The sequence below is a fragment of the Schistocerca americana genome, chromosome 8, assembly GCF_021461395.2.
Source record: "Schistocerca americana isolate TAMUIC-IGC-003095 chromosome 8, iqSchAmer2.1, whole genome shotgun sequence".
Taxonomy (NCBI): domain Eukaryota; kingdom Metazoa; phylum Arthropoda; class Insecta; order Orthoptera; family Acrididae; genus Schistocerca; species Schistocerca americana.
In genome coordinates, this window is record NC_060126.1 from 257743195 (window position 1) to 257769013 (window position 25819).

The 25819-nt window shown below is 41.7% G+C and overlaps 1 protein-coding gene across 6 annotated transcripts in view; it reads right to left on the minus strand.

Annotated features, from left to right (window-relative positions):
- The window catches only part of LOC124544809 (non-structural maintenance of chromosomes element 1 homolog), a 44059-nt gene that overhangs the window by 9217 nt on the left and 9023 nt on the right, over positions 1-25819 (minus strand). For all 6 annotated transcript variants that reach the window (XR_006967566.1, XR_006967565.1, XM_047123498.1 and 3 more), the window contains exons 3-5: positions 22588-22789; positions 20959-21072; positions 17441-17561 (exon numbers count right to left, since the gene is read on the minus strand). Coding sequence is in view for 4 of the 6 variants with exons in the window: in XM_047123498.1 (XP_046979454.1) it covers positions 17448-17561; positions 20959-21072; positions 22588-22789 (430 nt within the window). In the remaining 2 variants the exon portion in view is untranslated. The remainder of the gene's footprint in view (positions 1-17440; positions 17562-20958; positions 21073-22587; positions 22790-25819) is intronic.

Sequence of the window (25819 nt, forward strand, 5' to 3'; positions counted from 1 at the left end):
ATCGATGTACTGTGGAGACCTCACGCCCCACGTGTTGAGCAATTCGGCGGTACGTCCACCCGGCCTCCCGCATGCCCACTATACGCCCTCGCTCAAAGTCCGTCAACTGCACATACGGTTCACGTCCACGCTGTCGCAGCATGCTACCAGTGTTAAAGACTGCGATGGAGCTCCGTATGCCATGGCAAACTGGCGGACACTGACGGCGGCGGTGCACAAATGCTGCGCAGCTAGCGCCATTCGACGGCCAACACCGCGGTTCCTGGTGTGTCCGCTGTGCCGTGCGTGTGATCATTGCTTGTACAGCCCTCTCGCAGTGTCTGGAGCAAGTATGGTGGGTCTGACACACCGGTGTCAATGTGTTCTTTTTTCCATTTCCAGGAGTGTATTACGTGAAAAAATTTTAATTGTTGCACACCTTACAGTCTGATACCTTCACTCAATAAAGAACTGAAATTCCTTTCGTTATCCATCATACACACTGCATTACATTACATTAAACAAATCATTTGCACAAACTTTTAAAGATTTTGCAGTGGTAAAAATGCATTGTGTAAACTTTGTCTATGGTTCATTTTAGTTCATATGCTGCAGTGAATGGAGTGTAAACAACATGTTGTTGTTGTTGTTGTTGTTGTTGTTGTTGTTGTTGTCGTCGTCGTCGTCTTGAGTCCTGAAACTGGTTTGATGCAGCTCTCCATACTACTATATCCTGTGCAAGCTTCATCATCTCCCAGTACCTAGTGCAACCTACATCCCTCTGTATCTGTTTAGTGTATTCATTTCTTGGTCTCGTATTGGTGATCCCTTGATGCCTCAGAACATGTCCTACCAACCGATCCCTTCTTCTAGTCAAGTTGTGCCACAAACTTCTCTTCTCCCCAATCCTACTCAATACCTCCTCATTAGTTATATGATCTACCGGTCTAGTCTTCAGCATTCTTCTGTAGCACCACATTTCGAAAGCTTCTATTCTCTTCTTGTCCAAACTAGTTATCGTCCATGTTTCACTTCCATACATGGCCACACTCCATACAAATACTTTCAGAAACGACTTCCTGACACTTAAATCTGTACTCGATGTTAACAAATTTCTCTTCCTCACAAACTTTTTCCTTGCCATTGCCAGTCTACATTTTATATCCTCTCTACTTTGACCATCATCAGTTACTTTGCTCCCCAAATAGCAAAACCCATCTACTACTTTAAGTGTCTCATTTCCTAATCTAATTCCAGGAGCATCAGCCGACTTAATTCGACTACATTCCATTATCCTCGTTTTGCTTTTGTTGATGTTCATCTTATATCCTCCTTTCAAGACACTGTCCATTCCGTTCAACAGCTCTTCCAAGTCCTTTGCTGTCTCTGATAGAATTACAATGTCATCGGCGAACCTCAAAGTTTTTATTTCTTCTCCAAGGATTTTAATACCTACTCCGAATTTTTCTTTTGTTTCCTTCACTGCTTGCTCAATACACAGATTGAATAACATCGGGGAGAGGCTACAGCCCTGTCTCACTCCCTTCCCAACCAATGCTTCCCTTTCATGTCCCTCGACTCATAACTGCACCTGGTTTCTGTACTAATTGTAAATAGCCTTTCGCTCCCTGTATTTTACCCCTGCCACCTTTAGAATTTGAAAGAGAGTATTCCAGTCAACATTGTTAAAAGCTTTCTCTAAGTCTACAAATGCGGTCACGCAGTTCCAGACTGAAGCGCCTAGAACCGCACGGCCACACCGGCCGGCCGTTTGCCTTTCCTTAATCTAGCTTCTAAGATAAGTCGTAGGGTCAGTATTGCCTCACGGGTTCCAATATTTCTACGCAATCCAAATTGATCTTCCCAGAGGTCGGCTTCTACCAGTTTTTCCATTCGTTTGTAAAGAATTCGTGTTAGTATTTTGCATCCATGACTTATTAAACTGATTGTTCTGTAATTTTCACATCTGTGAGCACCTGATTTCTTTGGGATTGGAATTATTATACTCTTCTTGAAGTCTGAGGGTATTTCGCCTGTTTCATACATCTTGCTCACCAGATGGTAGAGTTTTGTCAGGACTGGCTCTCCCAAGGCCGTCAGTAGTTCTAATGGAATGTTGTCTACTCCTGGGGCCTTGTTTCGACTTAGGTCTTCCAGTGCTCTGTCAAACTCTTTACACAGTATCATATATCCCATTTCATCTTCATCTACATCCTCTTCCATTTCCAGAATATTGTCCTCAAGTACATTGCCCTTGTATAGACCCTCTATATACTCCTTCCACCTTTCTGCTTTCCCTTCTTTGCTTAAAACTGGGTTTCCATCTGAGCTCTTGATATTCATACAAGTGGTTCTCTTTTCTCCAAAGGTCACTCTAATTTTCCTATAGGTAGTATCTATCTTACCCCTAGTGGAATAAGTCTCTACATCCTTACATTTGTGCTCTAGGCATCCCTGTTTAGCCATTTTGCACTTCCTGTCAATCTCATTTTTGAGATGTTTGTATTCCTTTTTGCGTGCTTCATTGACTGCATTTTTATATTTTCTCCTTTCATCAATTAAATTCAATCTTTCTTCTGTTAATCAAGGATTTCTACTAGCCCTCATCTTTTTACCTACTTGATCCTCTGCTGCCTTCACTGCTTCATTCCTCAAAGCTACCCATTCTTCTTCTACTGTATTTCTTTCCCCCATTCCTGTCAATTGTTCCCTTATGCTCTCCCTGAAACTCTGTACAACCTCTGGTTCTTTCAGTTTATCCAGGTCCCATCTCCTTAAATTCTCAACTTTTTGCAGTTTCTCCGGTTTTAATCTAAAGTTCATAACCAATGGATTGTGGTCAGAGTCCACATCTGCACCTGGAAATGTCTTACAATTTAAAACCTGGTTCCTAAATCTGTGTCTTACCATTATATAATCTATCTGAAACCTGTCAGTATCTCCAGGCTTCTTCCATGTATACAACCTTCTTTTATGATTCTTGAACCAAGTGTTAGCTATGATTAAGTTGTGCTCTGTGCAAAATTCTAAAAGGCGGCTTCCTCTCTCATTCCTTCCCCCCCAATCCATATTCACCTACTATGTTTCCTTCTCTCCCTTTTCCTACTGACGAATTCCAGTCAGCCATGACTATTAAATTTTCGTCTCCCTTCACTACCTGAATAATTTCTTTTATCTCGTCATACATTTCTTCAATTTCTTCATCATCTGCAGAGCTAGTTGTCATATAAACTTGTACTACTGTAGTAGGCGTGGGCTTCGTGTCTATCTAGGGCACAATAAGGCGTTCACTATGCTGTTTTTGTAGTAGTTTACATGCACTCCTTTTTTTTTATTATTCATTATTAAACCGACTCCTGCATTATCCCTATTTGATTTTGTATTTATAACCCTGTATTCACCTGACCAAAAGTCTTGTTCCTCCTGCCACCGAACTTCACTAATTCCCACTATATCTAACTTTAACCTATCCATTTCCCTTTTTAAATTTTCTAACCTACCTGCTCGATTAAGGGATCTGACATTCCATGCTCCGATCCGTAGAACACCAGTTTTCTTTCTCCTGATAATGACGTCCTGATTATTCCCCGTCCGAAGATACGAATGGGGGCTATTTTAGAACCAGTTGTACAGAACATCTCAGAGCACTGAAAAGTGATCACTCCTAATCAACATCTGCTGACCATCTAAAAGCATTGAATCACCATCCAACAAACACAGAAACTAATTTAAAAATTCTTAAAACTACTAACGGCCTATACCAAAAATTAACACTAAAAAAAAAATTATCATATTCAAAAATCAATAGCCGCAGGAAAGAAGGTACTAAATAAATAGACATCACAATGCAAGAAAACTGCATATGAGCATCCTCCAAAATTGAATTCCCCTCCACCACATACTCCACACCATTCACTCTACCCGTCTATCCATAACTCCCTCATTTCCCTCCTCTCCTGTCCCCTTTTTCTCTGTCTTTGACATTCTACCCTCCACCCCCACAAAAGCTATGCATCACAAACATCAACAACACTTCAAATGATGTGTGTGCCATGTCCCAAACATACAACAAAACAAATGAACACCATACAGCCACACCTACATGTAATGGCAGCAGAAAGTGAAGGAAATAATTGTGTTAAACTGACATAAATATGGGAAAAGCACCACAACATCAAAAACTAACCTATTAAATAACCAGTATATAGTGATTCTGTTGGAAAATAACAATAAAATACAAAAGGTTTTGTTGATTGCAGATGACAAGCTGTAGATTGTGTAGAAGATGTAAAGCCACCAGCATAAACAACCAATAGTTTCATGTGAGGTATGTAAAGAAATGAATACACTTACTTTATTTCCAAATTCACTATAAAACTAAAACCTGTAGGCATATCGTAAATGGGCACTGAATGCCTCAACCCTATAATCTGTGTCCTAACTCCGTACTGCACGCAACCCAACGTAAAATATTTGACAATAATCGGTCCTTTTACAAATGTAAATGTTCTGTGCAAAAAGTTCAAATAACTCACACAAGAGGGTAACATGTAACAATAATTTTGCAGAAAGCAATGAATAAACCCACTGAAGATAGCACAAAAAGTGCAGAAACATATCTGGGTGAAAACAAAACTACAGAATGGTGTTTTGGACAACATGGAAATCCTCTCCAATAATATGTACCATTTCATTTGTTAGTAATGGGCATGTCTACTACTGGACAGCATATCAACCAACTTTAAGATTGAGGAATAATACACTTTTTGTTGTTGTTAACAGTATTCCAAACTTCACTGTTGGCAGTAAGCATGACTTTGTTCCTAGTTCATGATACTAATGCTATTCCTTCAGCACATTTTGGCAACTGACAAAATAGATGTAGTTCAGTTTTAGCATTTACTTTTGTTTTCTTCTCGATCCTATTGTCATATCCTGCATCACTTTCCAGTTTTAGCAGTCACGTACCACTTATTGCTGATTTCTTAGTACCAAACTCTCCTTTATTCTTCACAATCTATTTTTCAGTAATGCTTCGTAATTACAAATGGTTATTGAGCTGCTCTGCCCTTATATGTATCTACTGAATTTCCCACAGACAGCAATTCACAAACTCGAACTCATACTAAGTTTCTTCAAAAGGAGTCTTGAAATTCAGTATTTACAGAGCAGTTTCTGCTCCTATAAGATTTTTTATATTCAAAAAATCTGAGCTCCATTTAATATATACTTGGGTCAACAGTTAAAATGTCAGGAAGGCAGAAACTGAGCACAACTGGTCACATTCATGGCATCCTGTCAAAGCCTCAGCCACTGACATGGTAAATCATCATTCTTGTGGCTGTATTGACCAAAGGGTCAATTAATAACTGAAGCTCATGTGAAGAGAGGGATCAAACTCAAGAACTGTTTCCAATGTCTGACTAGAACCCAAAAGAAATCTTGTTCCAACATGACATTGCACATCCACACACAAATCTCACATTGTTGTTGTTGTGGTCTTCAGTCCTGAGTCTGGTTTGATGCAGCTCTCCATGCTACTCTATCCTGTGCAAGCTTCTTCATCTCCCAGTACCTACTGCAACCTACATCCTTCTGAATCTGCTTGGTGTATTCATCTCTTGGTCCCCCTCTACGATTTTTACCCTCCACGCTGCCTTCCAATACTAAATTGGTGATCCCTCGATGCCTCAGAACATGTCCTACCAATCGATCCCTTCTTCTAGTCAAGTTGTGCCTCAAACTTCTCTTCTCCCGAATTCTATTCAATACCTCCTCATTAGTTATGTGATCTACCCATCTAATCTTCAGCATTCTTCTGTAGAACCACATTTTGAAAGCTTCTATTCTCTTCTTGTCCAAACTATTTATCATCCACGTTTCACTATCATATGTGGCCACACTCCATACAAATACTTTCAGGAACGACTTCCTGACACTTAAATCTATACCCGATGTTAACAAATTTCTCTTCTTCAGAAACGCTTTCCTTGCCATTGCCAGTCTACATTTTATATCTTCTCTACTTCGACCATCATCAGTTACTTTGCTCCCCAAATAGCAAAACTCCTTTACTACTTTAAGTGTCTCATTTCCTAATCTAATTCCCTCAGCATCACCCGACTTAATTCGACTACATTCCATTACCCATGTTTTGCTTTTGTTGGTGTTCATCTTATATCCTCCTTTCAAGACGCTATCCATTCCGTTCAACTGCACTTCCAAGTCCTTTGCTGTCTCTGACAGAATTACAATGTCATCGGCAACCTCAAGGTTTTTATTTCTTCTTCATGGATTTTAATACCTACTCCAAATTTTTCTTTTGTTTCCTTCACTGCTTGCTCAATATACAGATTGAATAACATCGGGGAGAGGCTACAACCCTGTCTCACTCCCTTCCCAACCACTGCTTTCCTTTCATGCCCCTCATCTCTTATAACTGCCATTTGGTTTCTGTACAAACTGTAAATAGCCTTTCGGTCGCTGTATTTTACCCCTGCCACCTTCAGAATCTGAAAGAGAGTATTCCAGTCAACATTGTCAAAAGCTTTCTCTAAGTCTACAAATGCTAGAAATGTAGGTTTGCCTTTCCTTAATCTTTCTTCTAAGATAAGTCATAAGGTCAGTATTGCCTCACGTGTTCCAGTATTTCTACAGAATCCGAACTGATCTTCCCCGAGGTCGGCTTCTACTAGTTTTTCCATTCGTTTGTAAAGAATTCGTGTTAGTATTTTGCAGCTGTGACTTATTATACTGATAGTTCGGTAATTTTCACATCTGTCAACAACTGCTTTCTTTGGGATTGGAATTATTATATTCTTCTTGAAGTCTGCGGGTATTTCCCCTGTCTCATACATCTTGCTCACCAGATGGTAAAGTTTTGTCAGGACTCGCTCTCCCAAGGCTGTTAGTAGTTCTAATGGAATGTTGTCTACTCCCGGGGCCTTGTTTCGACTCAGGTCTTTCAGTGCTCTATCAAACTCTTCACGCAATATCATATCTCCCATTTCATCTTCTATTTCCATAATACTATCCTCAAGTACATCGCCCTTGTATAGACCCTCTATATACTACTTCCACGTTTCTGCTTTCCCTTCTTTGCTCAGAACTGGGTTTCCATCTGAGCTCTTGATATTCATACAAGTGGTTCTCTTTTCTCCAAAGGTCTCTCTAATTTTCCTGTAGGTAGTATCTATCTTACCCCTGGTGAGATAAGCCTCTACATCCTTACATTTGTCCTCTAGCCATCCCTGCTTAGCCATTTTGCACTTCCTGTCGATCTCATTTTTGAGACGTTTGTATTCCTTTTTGCCTGCTTCATTGACTGCATTTTTATATTTTCTCCTTTCATCAACTAAATTCAATCTTTCTTCTGTTACCCAAGGATTTCTACTAGCCCTCGTCTTTTTACCTACTTGATTGTCTGCTGCCTTCACTACTTCATCCCTCAAAGCTACCCATTCTTCTTCTACTGTATTTCTTTCCCCCATTCCTGTCAATTGTTCCCTTATGCTCTCCCTGAAACACTGTACAACCTCTGGTTTAGTCAGTTTATGCATGTCCCATCTTCTTAAATTCCCACCTTTTTCCAGTTTCTTCAGTTTTAATCTACAGTTCATAACCAATGGATTGTGGTCAGAGTCCACATCTGCCCCTGGAAATGTCTTACAATTTAAAACCTGGTTCCTAAATCTGTGTCTTACCATTATATAATCTATCTGAAACCTGCCAGTATAACCAGGATTCTTCCATGTATACAACCTTCTTTTATGAATCTTGAACCAAGTGTTAGCTATGATTCAGTTGTGCTCTGTGCAAAATTCTATCAGGCAGCTTCCTCTTTCATTTCTTATCCCCAATCCATATTCACCTACTACGTTTTCTTCTCTCCCTTTTCCTACTACCGAATTCCAGTCACTCATGACTATTAAATTTTCATCTCCCTTCACTATCTCAATAATTTCTTTTATTTCATCACACATTTCTTCGATTTTTTCGTCATCTGCAGAGCTAGTTGGCATACAAACTTGTACTACTGTAGTAGGCATGGGCTTCGTGTCTATCTTGGCCACAATAATGCCTTCACTATGCTGTTTGTAGTAGCTTACCCGCATTCCTATTTTTTTATTCATTATTAAACCTACTCCTGCATTACCCCTATTTGACTTTGTATTTATAACCCTGTATTCACCTGACCAAAAGTTATGTTCCTCCTGCCACCGAACTTCACTAATTCCCACTATATCTAACTTTAACCTATCCATTTCCCTTTTTAAATTTTCTAACCTACCTGCCCGATTAAGGGATCTGACATTCCATGCTCTGATCTGTAGAATGCCAGTTTTCTTTCTCCTGATAATGACATCCTCTTGAGCAGTCCCCGCCCGGAGATCTGAATGGGGGACTATTTTACCTCCGGAATATTTTACCCAAGAGGACGCCATCATCATTAACCATACAGTAAAGCTGCATGCCCTCGGGAAAAATTACGGCTGTAGTTTCCCCTTGCTTTCAACCGTTCGCAGTACCAGCACAGCAAGGCCGTTTTGGTTAGTGTTACAAGGCCAGATCAGTCAATCGTCCGGACTGTTGCCCCTGCAACTACTGAAAAGGCTGCTACCCCTCTTCAGGAACCACACGTTTGTCTGGCCTCTCAACAGATACCCCTCCGTTGTGGTTGCACCTACGGTACAGCTATCTGTATCCCTGAAGCACGCATGCCTCCCCACCAATGGCAAGGTCCATGGTTCATGGGGCGTACAAATCTCACAACTGGGAATATATCATCAAATTGGGTTGAATATCACTGTCTCATCCACCCTGTAGCCCAAACCTAGAGGCTTCAAAGTTCCAGCTATTTGGACCACAAAAGAATTATCCACATGGAACACTTTGAACGTCACCAGAGTGTAATTCATGCAGTGAAAATATGGTTACATGCACAGGCCAAGTGCTTTTACCAACAGGGAATACATACCCTTTCACAACACTGACAAAAGCCCATAAAACATGATTAAGATTATGTAGTGAAGCAATACATATAAAAGAAATATTAACTGTTATTGTTACCAAATTCTAACTCTTAAGAATGAATTATGTTCTGAGAAGAAGACTGTGGACACTATTTATTGAACAACCCTCATTTTATGTATACAGCCAATTGTTGATCTTGGCAGCTGAGACATCGCACTATGGCTTAGGAATAGCACTGTTTCAATAGAACACTAATGGGCTTGAACACAGAATCTATTCAACTTCAAAAATTCTAATACTTGCCCAGAGGAATTACTCCCAGATAAGACGACAGGCCTTTGCGATATAGCCAATGGTACCATGAAACTCCTCATCCTCTCTTTATGGAGCACACTTCCATCTCATCACTAATCATAAGCCCTTGGTGGTAATATTCTTTGGTCTGCGCAGTAGTCAACTAGAGTGGACAGCACAGCTCCCGCACTTATTTCTGGTACTGCAATTTAAAAATTCATCAGAAGTCCGCAACTAAATATGCTAATGCCAATACATTGCCCCACATGCCCATGGGTCCTGGCATCATTTGACAGAAGGGCACAGGTCGGCATCCAGATCGACTTGTCAGCCCAGTATGTTGTGCAACAGCCACTGAGCGAGCGGGTCCCACAAGACATCAATGCTTCAGCATGTCCTGTGTGTTGCCTGTGGGGTCTGTAGAGAAGTGTCAATGACGGAATGGTGGGCTGCTTGGTTTAACTGTGCTTGGGCAGGAAGAGAAAGGAAAGGAGAGTAGCACGGAGAGGGAAAGGACTATGCTGGTGAGCCCGGGGGAGGGAAAGGTTTGTTTGTTTTGTTTTGTTTTGTTTTAGGGCACAAAAAACAACTGGGGCCATATGCTCCCAAGTCAACACTATAGGACATGAACACAGTGAGGAAGGAAACGACTATACGTTAGTCCCAATGGACAGAATAGGAGACAGCTAAAGACAGGCATGTGGAAAAGGCCTAAAAAAAACCATCAAAAATGCAGGTCCAAAACTAAAAATTAAGTGGTTTTCGCCATATTGCTTCAGCCAATAAAAAGTAAAATACAGTTGACAGCCTGCGTGTCATTCGCTAAAATGGCTGATAAATCAGACAGGAAACCCAAGCTGGAACATAAATTGTTAAAAAAAGGGCATTACACAAGGAAATGGTGAGCAGTTAAAATTTGGGCGCAATGCCTACAAAGTGGCGGGGTAGCGCCACTGAGCAAATGACGATGGCTAAAAAGGCAGTCCCCAATATGCAGCCAAGTTAAAAGAATCTCTTCCTGGCAGGAGGGCCGAGAGGAGGTCGTCCAAGGTGCAGAGAGAGGCTTAATAAGCCAAAGCTTATTCCTGTGAATCGAGGACCACTGACGATGCCAAAAGGAAACCACCTCCTGACAAATGGCAGCGCAGAGATCATCAGAGGGAATATAGGTACTTGTGGGCTGAGGTACAAGGACAGCAGCCTTCACAGCAGCATCAGCAGCCTCGTTTCCTGGCAGACCAACATGATCAGGGACCCACAGAAACATGACATTGGCTCCACCAAGAGTGAGCAAGTGACAGTTTTCCTGGGCTTGCTGCACTAAGGGATGAGTTGGGAAGGCAGTGTCGTACTCCGTGGCCTGATACAAGGCGAAAAGCTTGGCTGTAAATACTGAGGAATGTGCCAGAAGTTGATATTGAAAGACACAGGTGCCAATGACGAAGGCACACCAGACCCTATGGTCAGTCCAAGAGCCATCAGTGTATACAAAGGTACTATCGCAAAGTCCCATGCGAAGGTCGTGAAACTGAAGGCAATAGACTGAGGCTGGAGTAGTGTCCTTAGGAAGCGAATGAAGGCCAAGGTTAACATGGGCTGGTACAAACAGAGGAGGGTGGTTCGATCGGAACACCAGGAAATACCATTGAGGACATGTAGGACATTTGAGGGACTGTGTACCGTGGCAGGCTGCCAGGTAAGATACATGGGAGGACCATGAGAATTTCTTTTTGAGCAGGAGACCCAGGAATTTTGTGGTGTCAACTAAGGGAAGGGCAAGCAACAGGCCCAAGATAGATAGATGGTGGGAGAAACCATTTTCACTGCCAGAAATTCACACAGATGATTTTGTCAGGGGAAAAGCGAAAGCCATTGTCGATGCTCAAGGAGTGAAGACGATCAAGACAGCACTGAAGACTCCGCTCAGTGAGACAGGTCCTTTGAGAACTGCAATAGATGGCAAAATCATCGACAAAAAGGGAGCCGGAGATGCCCGGTGGGAGACAGGCCATTAGAGGGTTAATGGCAATAGCAAAGAGGATGATACCCTGGATGGAACCCTGAGGCACACCGTTTTGCTGGGTAAAGGTGTCTGACACGCACCTTGAAAACTCAATCTTGTAAGTGCCCGAAGAAAACAGGGCGGGCGCCCACAGAAGCCCCACGTGTAAAGAGTATGGAAGATACTAGTTCTCCAGCAGGTGTCGTACGCCTTTTCCAAATCAAAAAACAGCCAGTCTGGGATTTCCACAGAAAACCAATCACGCCATGGGTGGACAAAGTAACAATATGGTCAACTGCAGAATGCTGTGCTCGGAATCCATGGTGTGCAATCGTTAGTAAATGGCGAGACTTGAGCCATGAAACCAGCCGAGCATGAATCATATGATCCATCACCTTGCAAACGCAGCTGGTAAGAGAGATGGGGCAGTATAGCTAGAAGGAAGGTTTTTGTCCTTACTGGGCTTATGTATGGGTATGACGAGGAAATGTGCCCTCAGCTCAGACACGCTTGTACGTGTTAAGCAGAAAGTGCTTGCCTGCAAGAGAGAGGTGCTGCAATCTGAATGTGGATGGCGTCTGGCCTTGGGGGCAGAGGATCGGGGTGAACTGAGAGCATGATCTAGCTCCCTCATAGTAAAGGCGGCATTGCAGCACTCACTATTCTGAGAAGAGAAGGGTATCGCCCGAGCCTCCTCCACTTGTTTCCAATGGATGAAGGCAGGGTGATAGTGGGAAGAGCTCAAAATTTCCACAAAATGGCGGTCAAAGGTGTTGGAGATAGCTATAGGGTCCACGATGACATCGTCAGCTACTGTCAGGCTGGGAATTGGGGACTGGATCTTGGGTCCAGAGAACCGTCGGAGGTTGGCTCACAGGACAGAGGAAGGTGTGGAACTGTTAAAAGAACTAGTGAATGAAATCCAGCTAGCTCTTCTGCTATCCCGAAGAACTCAACAACACTTTCCACGCATTGTTTATAACGAATGCAGTTTTCCAGCGTAGGGTGATGGTTAAAAATGCAGAGAGCATGTCTCCGTGCGCGAATTGTGTGCCTCAGTCCACCAAGGGACTGGGACACAACGTGGCAAAGAGGTGCGAGGAATGGAATGTTCTGCAGCAGTAAGGATAACGTTGGTGAGGTAGTCCACCGGTCGTCACAACTGGGGAAATCTTGTTCTTCGAAGGTTGCCAGGGAGGAGTAAAGCTGCCAGTCAGCCTAAGGTAAGCTGCCAATTGGGTGTGTGTGCGGATGGGGTAGGAGCAGCAGAGGGAGAGCACATGGGAAATCGTCACTCGAGTAGGCATCAGAAAGAACGGACCACTCAAGGCAATGGGCAAGCTGGGTAGTGCAAAAGGATGGGTCCAAATGGGAATAGGTGTGCGAGGAGTTGTAAAGGAAAGTGGGTGCTCCAGTGTTAAGGCAGAAGAGGTTAAGTTGGTTAAGTAGGTCAGCCAAGAGGGCACCTCCCTGACAGGTCCTGGAGAACCCCAAAGGGGATGATGTGCATTAAAGTCACCGAGTAGCAAAAAAGGGAGGGGGAGGGGTAGCTGCACAATAAGCTGAAGGAAGTCTGCCCTAGTGACACGCGATTGACAGAGGGACGAAAATGGTACAGAGGAAAAAGTCAGGCAGGGAAGGAAAAGACGAACTGCAACAACTTGAAGATAGGTATTCAGGGAGATGGGTTGACTATGAGGGTCATCCCGTATGAGCAGCATGATGCCCCCATGAGATGGAATGCTGACCTCAGTGGGAAGTTCAAAATGAATCGGTAAGTAATGTGAAAGTTCAAAGCGGTCGTGAGGGCACAATTTCGTTTGCTGAAGGCAGAGTACAAGGGGATGCTGTGCTGCTAAAAGCAGCCATAAATCCTCTTTGTGGGACTGAAGGCCATAAATGTTCCATTGGAGGACAGTCATGAGGAAGAAGAGATGTAGGGGGTGTCAACTAGGCGGCTGCCAAGTGACAGCCAGTGTAGAGTTGCTACTATAGGGCACAGAAGCAGGAGGATCCTGCTCCATGGGGTCCACAGAAGCATCGGCATGCTTGGGTGGTCGGTTTGTGGAGTCCAATGCTCAAAAACTGTTGGTGGTGCGCACAGGCGAGACACAGGCCAGTCAGGCTATGGGACCACGTGGCGACACCATTGAGCAGTATCTTCGAGTTGGCGAAGGAGAAGACCACTTATCTTTAGCAGACTTCTTCGAGCCCTTCTGGTTAGAGGAATACTTGGGTGTTGTTTGGCTGGAGGGATGGAGGAAGACTTGGGTGTTGTTTGGCTGGAGGGATGGAGGAAGACTTGGGTGTTATTTGGCTGGAGGGACAGAGGAAGTCTTCAAGGGAGTAATACTTCTGTCCTTTCCTGCCTACTGGTTGTGTAGCGGGTGGCTTTGCCCCTTGAGGTGAGAGTTTAATGGTTTGTTGCACAGCGGGACGGCGATGCTACCTTGACACTGGGTGATTTCCCAACCTCTGAGCCGAATTTGAGGTCACGTGTCTGCATGGCCATGTCCTTCATGGAGCGAGGGGTACCAAGACCAGAACTATAGGTGCCAGACGCGAGAACACAGGTTTTGCGACTAGCCAGTAACTTGAGAGCTACTGGGTAAGGCACTTCTTCCTTTAACTGAACCTCTTGAAGAGCCCACTCATCTAGATACAGGGAACAATCCTGAGAGGCGGCATGGCAACCATTACAGTTGATACAGTGGGGAGAAGGAGGCAGACATTCACCCTCGTGTGCATCCCTGCCACAGGTTACCCATTTGGCTGGGTGTCAACAAGATGTTTGAGTGTGGTTGAAACGATAACACTGGTAGCAGCGCATTGGATTCGGAATGTACGGCCAGACTGTGACAATTTCATAACCTGCTTTGATATTGGACAGCAGCACCACCCTATCAAAGGTGAGGAAAAGAGTGTGGGTGGGCACCAAGGAGGAATCGACCTTTTTCATCACACAACGGAAGGCAATGACACCCTGATCAGAGAGGTAAGATTGTATTTCAGCCTCAGTTAGACCGTCAAGCAGCCTGGTGTAAATTACACCGTGGGAAGAATTCAAAGTTCTATGTGCCTTGACATGAACAGATTAGCCTTGGAGAAGCGAGGCAGCAAGCAATTGTGTTTGAGAATCAGAAGCCGTCTCCCAAAGCAAATTGCCATTCCATAAATGAGAGCAGGATTCCACACAGCCAACAACTGCATCAACACCTTTCTGGATAATAAACAGATTGACTGCGGCAAATGACTGACCGTCATCAGTATGTGAGGCCACAAGGAACCGCAGTGCAGTGGGAGGGGTCTTCGAATAAGTAGCCTCATTACATTTACGTTTCATAGACGCCAATAGGGGAGAATGATTGACTCATAACGAGGAAATACCCCATAATTGCCCGCATCTCCTATGACGCGCTCCTTCCAGCTGCGGGCCACCTTCACAAGGGGGTGATTGTTCACACCTCTCGAACACCTGCCGGAGGGACCAATCGGCAATTTGGAAAGGTTACAGCTCAGGCAATCAGCCCTCCCTGGGCCTGGCCTCTACCAGGAGGTCTGTGTGAACCCAACCTGTTGACCCGGGGCTGGGAATTACGCATTACTCAGTCACCTGTTACACATCAGACACATTGGCCGGCTTTCAGGAGCACACAGGGAGGAAGAAGAAAAAGAGGATCCTCAAACGCCAAAGTGGAGGAATGAGAGAAGAAGGGAAACAAAGAAAGGAAAAGGGAGCCAAAAATAAAATTGAGACCGTTCGCACGTCAGCGACAGAATGCAGAACATTCCCAATAATACCCCAGACATGTTCCCCAAGGGAGGGGAAAAAGAATAGCAAGAGGATAGACGAGCAGCCCGGAAGGGAAAAAGTGCTGCAAAGGCTGGGGCCCCGTGGTAGCCAAGTACAAACCCACCAAAGAGTGGCGAGCCCAGGAGGGACACACACACACACACACACACACACACACACACACACACACACACACACAAAAAGGCATGTATGAGGCTGGTGTGGGAGCAATGAAGGATATGAGACCAGAGGGATTATGGGACCAAAGGGAAGGTTGCGAGAGTTCCCACCTGTCCAACTATCTCTTGGCCACAATTGGGTAGTGGCCTTTTATGCAACTAAATGAATAGGCTACTGTATTTACTTGAATCTAAGCCTCAGTTTTTTCCAGTTTTTGTAATCCAAAAAACCACCTACAGCTTAGAATCGAGTGCAAAGTAAGCGGAAGTTCTGAAAAATGTTGGTAGGTGCCACCACAACTAACTTCTGCCGTCAAATATATGTAGCGCTACACAGGCATGCTTTGCAGGCACGAAGATAAATACTGGTGCCAAAACCTCTGCATCAGTAAATAAATTGAAAGAAAAGGCAGAAGAATGTAAACATTATGTCACGTATTTTTTCGCGTTTGCTGTCTAATAAACTATGAAACTAGAGTGAGACAACAGCAAACGCGGAAGAATATACATATCATGTCATATTTATATTCGTATTAGTCTTATGCTGAATAGTGATACAGTCAGAAATGAAGCACGGCAACTGACTAGATTTTTAAATCTAAGATGACTAATTTCTGTGCAGAATGTAATGTACTGAAGAGGCGCCTGCAGAGATTTTCAAACGGGGAAACATTTTCGCTAAAGTCTCGTTCAGATCATCATCTATCATACACAGTCTATTATTTGGTTCTTGTTGATCATTATCAAAGAAAGTAGCAGTGTAAGTAACAACAAATAGCAGTGACTTGCCATTGTTCTGCTTATGAGAATTCCTCTTTTTTATTATAAGCGGCGGTAGCGCACACAAAAGCAAGCCATGTCGCGAGCGGCGACAGGTCATAAACACTCATTATCAGAATGCAACAAACAATGCATTTTCAGCTTAGAGTGACGTAAACACCCATAACAAACAGAACGGCACTTATAATATTAAAGCAAAATTAGCAATCGATTCAAACCAGACGAAGCACGTGAAAAAGGAAGGGTACCCGTATAAATACGGACGGAGCCTGACACATAGCAATGGCTACTTGGTGAAGCTTAACTGTTAAGCTTATGACTCAAACCAAACTACTGTAGCTGTATCTTTATCCATTTGACCTAAATTGTGTTTCATGTTACAACAGACCAACTTTGTTTCGATTTGGAGGTGCGGTCTAAAACGTTTCTCCCCCCCTTGAATTTCGAGTCTCAAATTTCAGGTGCGGCTTAGATTCGGGAACATTTTTTCCCCTTGATTTCGAGTCTCATTTTTCAGGTGCAGCTTAAATTTGAGTGCGGCTTCGATTCGAGTAAATACGGTACATGGTTGCTTTAAATGGTGGGTCTGCCTTTGATGCATAAGGAAATTCCTGTGACCCAATCTACCCAATATACTCATCAGTTCCCATTTCACCCCCTGCTCCCAACCTCTTATCCGTGTCTCATGTCCCTGTAAATGACCTGGATACAAGACGTAGGCCATACATCTCCCCTCTCTATTGCAATCCAGTCACTGACATTTTCTACCCCATCAAACTGGCCAAGAGACACTTGGACCAACAAGTTACTGGGCATGCTGCACAACTCAATGTGCTTGACTTCTATGACTGCTTCATAGCCCAATGCCATCTAGATTCCTCTCACAACCAGCACTTTTTTAATAGTTCAATAGGAAACTCTCCCTGTAACATATCATTTATTCCCGTAATCCCCTGTGCTCAACCTTTGCAGCCATATCTTGCAACTGCCTCATCTGCTCTCCTGCCCCTACTCCAGCCTTACACATGCCTTCTCTCCTCCAGCTCACTTGGACAGTCTTTCCTTCTATCTTCTTCTCCTTCTCTACCTCCCCCATCACCGCAGATCTTCTGATGGCACACTGTAGATCCCACTAACCTATCCCTGCTAAGTCTCTGCACACTCTCACAGGCAGCACTACAGCATCATCCTCCGCCCTTTTCCTACTACCCATCCTTATCTCTTTCATAACTCTACTACCCACTCTTTCTGATGAAAGACTTTGTCCAAAAGCTGAATAATGTAGCAATTTGTCCCAATTCATATTGTTATTATTCTTCCATTCCTGAGTTTTTCCACTGCTTATATATTACTAAGTGTGTGTCATTACTATAGTACGAACTCTGAGTTTATTTACAATAAATAGTGTTTCTTAGCATTTATTATAAACTTTCTACACACCAAAATTCTATATCTGTTGCTGAACTTTGCATTTGGGGCACTCGTATACACCTGACAAAATTTTTCTCATTTTGTCCACACATCGTTTGTGACACACTACACCACATTCACAGACAATTCCCTGGAAAAGAGAGAAACAATTAAAAAGCATTTTATAAACCACATTTTATAAACCAATATTCAAAAAATTTCATACATAAGCATAAATTTCTAAAATGTTATAGAATTATGACAGAGAGATTTCCTTCAGGGAGTGCTATAACAGTAATAATGGGAATGCAGGAACATAATCTGTGAGAATGGAAACCACCAACAAAGATTTTAGAAACATGTTAATCTTGGAAACCAGCATTGTTGCATTTTTTTCTTTTTTTTTTAACGCACATGCATTTACAGAGGTGTGAGTTGGGGTTGTCTCATTAGTCTTCTGACAGGTTTCATGCTATCATATAAAATACAGCTAACTATCATATAAAATACAGCTAACTAATATATAAAATACAGCTAACATTTCTTGGGATCACAATTTGTCCATAGGTGTAATTTTCCCAAGTTCAAGTTCCTTCTTTAATTTGATTCAGCAAGAAGACTGGAAATATTTTTCATATTTTGTTTCTGCAGTCATACGCAGGACTAATTTGATTACTAGTATGAATTAATGCTCATTTAAGGCAACAGATAACCACTATTAATAGTTGTGATGCAAAACTTTGTCCCTTTAAAAAAATTCTTCTGTACACAAGTACTTTAATTACTACAAATTTAAACAGTATACCTACAATTACCAATTTTCCCTGGCTTATTTCACAGTGAAAGAGGGTTTGGTGAATGGTCAGATCACTACAGCAGACAAGCAAAGTATTTTAGCAAAAGAATGCATTATCAACAAGTGCATTGATGGTTGGAGCACAAGTTGTCCCAGAAAATGATACACTCAGATTTTATGTGGCTCTCTTACAGACTATGACAAGGCATGCACCCCAAAATTGGGAATATTACAGTTCCAACACACCAGTCAGCAAAGAACTTAAAGTCACTGTCAGCAAACATTCACTCCATGCAAAGACCACACAAACAACTAACTGAATTTTGTATAGCACCCAAGACAATTTTTGCTTACAGACTCTGATATTCTTGCAGACTTTGATACTAGAAATCTCAAATTAACTGGCAAAAAATGCAATGAACCTGTTCAGGCAGCTTCCTATCACTTCAGTGAGTATTTTTGAAAGCAGACCATCAGCATAACTGTGGGCAGCACCACTTTCCTTGTTATATTAGACAGGTGCACAAGTAAGTTAGTGGGCTTCAGCACCCAGCCATCACTGACAAAGTGACAAATTGTTCTATAGTTCATATATTTTACATGTCTGCCTCAATATAGTAATTTGTCCATGAATTATTCTATTGTGATGGGGTGTATCATAATTAACACAAAAAATGGGTAAAATTTCTTCTTCTCTACATACATAAATTTAAGTCCCCTGCCCACTTCTGCCTGTGTATTCAGGCTAATCTCAGGAATGATTGTTCATATTATGATATTTCTTTTACCAACAGGTACACCAAATTATGAGAAAGGCTTGTGTATTTAACTTATAAATATTTTGTGCAAACTGGCAGGACTATTATGAAAAATTCAACAGTCACTGTGAAAATGATGCCGCTATCATCTAGCAATGAATGGTGCAACTCAGAGTGAGGGCTGCTATTATGCGATCGAGAGCTTCCACTGGGCTGTTACTGTGTGATCGAGAGAGTCCATTTGATCTTCACTGTTCTCACTCACTCCAAGACACTACTGTCATGATTGTGTGACGTATTTTCGTTTTCCATTCTGGGGTTTGTACATTTTGTGCTGTCTGCATATTTTCCTGGATCAGGCAGTGGCAGATACAGAAAAACCCCAAGAAGGGAGTACTAAAGATATCTTGAGCTACCTTTACTTTTACCGTAATAAAAATAATCAACTCACATGCAAAGTTTAAGAAAGTTTTATTTGAACTGATTATAAACATATACAAGACAATGCCATCTTATGATATAAAAAAGTTACAGTTGTGGTTCTCTTTCTTAAATGATGAATTCTAAGTGCCTATTCTTCCTGGCAAATTGGTTAATTACATTATCAATAGGACAATCAATATCAGGGTGAGTGTTCAACAGAGCTAAGCCATTAAGTCGATCCTCCTCGACTGTTGACCTCAGCCATGTCTTTGAATGCCGCATTGTTGAAAAACTTCTTTCTGCTGTAGCAACAGATGCAGATACACAAGCAAATATTTTGTATAGTGTGTGCAAAGTAGGATAGATAGATCTAGGACAAACAGACAACACTTGCATAACAGAATCATGATTATTAAGGGCATTTTTGTCCTAGGTATGTATAAGATATGATGATGCGGACGCGTTTGCTACATAGGAAAGCACAACAACTTGATTCAGTCAAGGCGACTGATGAAAGAAACGAACTAAAGGCGTGCGGGCCGAATGGCAGGGGTGGCTCAGGTGGCAATGTATCCGCTTCTGGGATCAGGGCAATGTTGTCTAATATAGGCATGAAGTGGTGTCTCACAGAAAGTCTTGCACTGGGTCACTGAACTACACAAAACTATTATTATCACATACTGTGCATTTCTTCCCATTCTTCTTCTATACATTTCATAAATTAAAAAGTCCCCCCCCCCCCCCCCCCCGGCCTCATTTTTCACTAATAGATAGACTGGTTCAGGGCAGTAGAGTAGCTCACAGCTCCAATCACTGCCAAGAGATGTCACTCCAAATACGAATTAAATATGGAACACACAACATTCGTGCTGCCTGACAACTTCCCTGTCATGTGCAGCTTAAATTGTTTAAGTGATATGAATGTGATGTTATTCATTTTAACCTTATGCAGTGGTCCATAAATAAAATTACTGGCAGACCACACAAATCACCTAGCCGCAGACACTTAGTGCTTGCATTTGGATGCAATACTGTGCTCTTCTCCATGGTACATTACGAATCCTTTCAAACATCCTTTGACCCTCTCCTAATATCGACAAAACTGCACATCTTGTTGCTGCAATTCTTAAACCATATTAATGGAAATGCTCTACACTTCACTTTTAGGAAGACCCAAGACAGTAAGATCCACAGCATTGAGGTCAGGTGATTCTGCAGGCCATGATACAGGATCTGCTCTAGTTGTACTACAAATAGTTGTACTAACTATAGACAATATTTCATATTGAAGTCAGTGATGACCTATAACTATCCATTTGAATTAAGTTGAAAAAGTTTGTTTGCAGAGCAATGATTACTAGAAACTTTTGCTTCTATTATACATTTTTACCTGTGTCAGTTTCCACTATATATTGCCATACACTTTGTGTAATAAATGAAGGAAGATATGCGATGGCAACAGCCATACAAAATGACACATTAAATTGGTAAACTCAGTTTCATTTATGGTGGAACAGATTTGCCAAATTTAAAAATGTGCAATTGTGTGTATCACACAAACTCACACTTACCACAAAAACATAGTCTTTGCACAGGTGACAGTTCGAAACACAATCTGCATATGCTTCTGCAATGTATGGTGCCATTTCAGCAATGGTGCGAACGCCTATGTAGATCTTGCCTTCCTGTGGATAGCAAACACAGATTTAATCACCCTGTTGTTTAAATGCGCCATAGAAATACAAATTTTCTCACTCTAAAGTGCAAAGTTTATTAAAACAGTTGAAAAAATGATAAGGCTAGTATTTAACCCTTCAGGTGGTGTAATACTTAGTACTGTCTATTAATGGGGAAAGTTAATCAGGAAGGGCATGTCACTTAGATCTCAGGATGAAACAGATCAACCTGCTGATGATGGAAGGCAAATATGCAGATGGAACTGTCAAAGACAGTACACTGGTAAGCACTGTGCCAGTTTCAGTTCAGATAAGAGGGCAGAACAAAAAGTAAGGATAAATTAGCAGAAGAGAAATGGATAGTGTAATTTGCCCATCCCCACTGGGGAAAAAACTAATAGTTGTGAAAGCTAAGATAGTATATGCACTTTTGTGTGTGTTTATCAGCAGTATAGAAAGCACCTACTGAAGGTAAGGACTGCCTGGTGATTCTCCCCCTCCCCCCCCACCCCCCCCAATAAGCAAACGGTTTTTCTCTGATAACAGTGTCTTCAAATACACTTATTTGCACAGAACACTGTAGATTACAGAAGTGACAGAGCTGTAAATTGTGCAAAATTTTACAGCCTTCGTAAGAACAGCAACTGGTTTAGTTTGCTGAATGAACCTGAGATGGCAAGTGATGACTGGAAACCATTCCCCCTGAAAAATAATGAGATACACTGCCCTGGAAGAAACATACCACACTCTACACACAAATGGTTTCCATTTTCCTCTCATTGTACTGCATTAAGCTACAGAAATATACCGAGTTTCATCATATAAATGGCACTTTTGGACAATGTGCTGAAGTGTTGCTCAGTTTGAAGCTTTATTCACTGAAAATTCCTGCAAAGTTATCTTGTAACACACACACAAATACTTCTAAATAAGAATTCTTAATTACTAGCATCAGCTTTGCACAACTGGCTGTCTTAGTCTTGTGGCTTCAGTTCAGCTTTACACAATCAGCTGTCTTAGTCTTGTGTCCTGACCTCAAGGGTTCGGAGTCTCTATGCTCTTCTGGGACAACATCTCAACACAGATAATCCAAGCACTTCAACTAGAGAATTAAAAGCTTGCTTCCTAGTTATAGTCTCAAAATACAGATTTGGTGCATTTGATGTGGACATCCTTGATATCACATGTACAGAGGTAAGGACTAAATCAAAGGAAAATATTAAGGAACACTTTAAATTCAAGAAAAGAAAGTCTTAGCAAAATTAATTATTATATACAGGAGAGAAAGCGATCACCTCCATAACAATGAAATTGGAAAAAAGACCAATCAGTTATTATGGTTAGTTTTCATTTGTAGTAAATTTACTTGTGTAGCAGCAAATTTAAGGTCTTCCTTTACTGAAATCTGAGACAACAATGACATCTCATTAACAATGAACACCCTACACTAATTTCAAATACTCCCATCCTTAAAATGGTTGGATCTGTCATATTAAACAATACTGTCAGATATTAATGAACAACCTTTTTGCAGAACCACCCATCATTAATGAGTTTCTCTGCAATATCCTGGAGATGCCCTTTTGTTATATGAAAAGGCATATCTTGTGACATATTCAGCACATGGGTAGATGACACACAGCCCAAAGTCTCTGAAGTCATAATTTCTGCCAGAATCCTTTTGTAGACCTCCCTGTGTTCCTTTGTGTAACCACCTGTCAGAGTCCTGTAAAAGCAGATGTGATATATTTATCAATGAATTGCTTTAGAAAACAATATTCCAATACTTGCAAAAAATTACAATATGCTACTCCTACCAGAAGTGTTTAAAAACGCAGGAAATAGAAGACTCCAACAAAATATTACAAGGGGTGCTAAAAAAATTTCCGTTTGAGGGCGCTGCTGCAGTGTATATGCAACATAGTGTGACTCTGATGCGGGCGCACAAGAACTGACGTGTACAGAGAGGGTTAATGTGGCATTTGTGTCTTTCCTATGTGTGTGCAGTAACTGTGGGGACATTATTACTGAATGCATCCAAACAAGACCAACATGTTATTTCCTTGGCAGCCAAAGGACAAACACCAGTAAACATCCATCAGAGAATGAGGAATGTGTATGGGAAAGCATGTCTGTCAAAAACCACCACTGTGGAAATCAAGGCAAAACACTTGGGGAACTGCTGCTGCTTCGTGTAAATGCATGTCCCCATGTTGCAAATGTCATAATATAGACTGGTTCACATCTGCTTAAAAAGTCCTTTTTTCAGCTACTAAATTTTAAGGGCCCTTAGAAGCTGCTTATTTTTATGCCTTCCAAAATTACTATTGTTTCACATGTAATTTCATGGGATGACAAGGACAATTTGGTCCATGAAGTTTACATACTACGCACGTAGGATGACTAATTTAAGCTACCACAGAAAACCTTATACACACTACACGAAGTCCTTACAAATTCCAAAGAACTTTTTAAGAAATTTTGAGTAACAGATCTCCAGCATTGTGTACAATGATGCCTACGTAAATGCAAATCATCCATGCTTTTACAAGTTAAGACTGTGCTGTGTGCTGTTAATTTTGTTTTATCAGTTTGTTCTGTGCACAGGGAGGTCAGTTTGTTTTTTACATATTATGGAGTACAAAAGAAGAATAAAGAATGCAGATAAAGCCTCATTCTGGCAAGACAGTGAGAGCAGAGATGACTACGGATATTGCACTTTGTTGCAGTCAAACACTTTCCAACGAACAGTTACAGAAAAACTGAAGGAAATAAGTGAAAAAAAGGATTCTAAAGAAGCAAGAGAAATCATTTTATGCTGCTACTCCACATTAAAGTATATGCGTTAAGTCAAAAATGAAAAGTGACTAAACTTCCATATATTTTTCTCAACAATTTTGTAAAGTGTTAAATATAATTTGTGTCAAAATGAGTGTAATTTGTGTCAAAATGAGTGGTAATTAAAATTTTATCTATTTTATGAGAAAAATAATTTGCTGAAACCCACTGTTTATGAAATTATATGAAAAAATGAGAAAAACCATGACAGAAATTATGCCAACTCAAGTGGGAAACACTTGTGCACTCATCCAATAGTACTGATCTCTCTCTATGCGATTATCACACCTTTGTTTGCACAAAAAAGGCCTTGAAAGGTCGATGATTCCCTTTTGGATGAGGATGTGCAGCAGGCATTTAACAGATTTCTTCACGCAGCAGGACACTGTTTTACCAATCAGGTATCTTCACAATCTGGTGCATTGGTGGGATGACTGCCTCAATGCTCACAGCAATTTCGCCTGATTGGCATACTGATTCTGGACTATAAGGCCTTCCAACAGAAACATTCTGACTGCCCCTTACACATTCACCTTCAATTCATGATGGGTATAATGTGCTTTTCGTAACATTGACTGGAAACCGACTGAACCAATAAAAATATTAGTATCACACATCAATCAACCCAGCATGACTTCAGTAGTTGCCTATCCTATTGTGGACTGGACTCATAGCATCAGGTCTCTTTCCTATGTTGACTTCACACAAAGGGGATCTCAGTGTAACATGTCTGTGAAATCTCCAACACGAAATAATGAAGGTCTTACAGTCCAGAATCATCGGTATGCCAAATTGGGAAAAATCACAGTGAGCACTGAGGCAATTATCCCCCTGATGCACCTGGTTGAAGATACCTGTTTGATAAAACACTGTGTCCTGCTCTGTGAAAAAGTCTACAGCTGCCTGCTGCACATCCTCATCTGTTAGAAACCATGACTGAAGGTGTCATAATTGCATGGGGAGAGATCAGGACTCTAGGACGAGTGCCCAAGTGTTTCCAACTTGAGTTGGTATAATTTCTACCATGGTTTGTACACTCTTTCTTTCCTTAAATTTCATAAACAGTGGGCTCCCAAGTACGTACAGGTTTTTGTGAACAAAGACATTAACAATCCTGTCCTTGTTAATCTCCAAAATCAAATAGGCTTTCAACAAAACACTGCTACTAACAAAGCAACCTCTGATGATGTTGGTTTGCAGTTGGATCATGCAGGCATCTAAGCACAATATTTCCTTGGTCCGTCTGGCCCCTTTCAGGTGACAAGACTGTTTGTTAATCTCACCAGAATTGATTCGTACCACAAATGGCAACCAATTATACTCTTCAGAAGACCAACAGTGCATGCACCATAAATCATCACTGCTGCCCCCTGATGCAAGTGTAGGTATAACCCCATGGAGGGGGGGGAAAAAAAAAAAAGAAAATGAACTATCAAGTATCACTGTCAAGACAGTCTGTCACCTGAGTCAACAACCATTGTGTTTTAATGTCAGTTGAAATATGGTTCCAGATCTTATGTACTGGGTAACCCTAATCTCTGTTTACAATTTGGTCCGACAGTCCAATTTTAATTAATTATTTCAATACACAGCCCCAAAAGAAAGATGTAGGAGCAACCATTTGTGCCTTATCATATAAAATACTCCATGCATCAGCAAGACAGTTTTCCACCACCACAGATTTCTCATGCTGCAACAATCGTGTGGCGACGGTGCTCAATACACCTGTCATAGTGATGTGTTGTGACCCGTGTGCTGGGGTAATGCGTGGAGTGAGGGTGAGTGGTCTAGTGCATGCCCGTGGCCGTAAGTGAACCGCGGTACTTGTAATAACATTTATTTATTGTGCAGAGCACACAAAGGTATATGTGAATTCAGGGTTGCAGTCGGTGGCTGGGTGCAAACACATGTGCTGCAC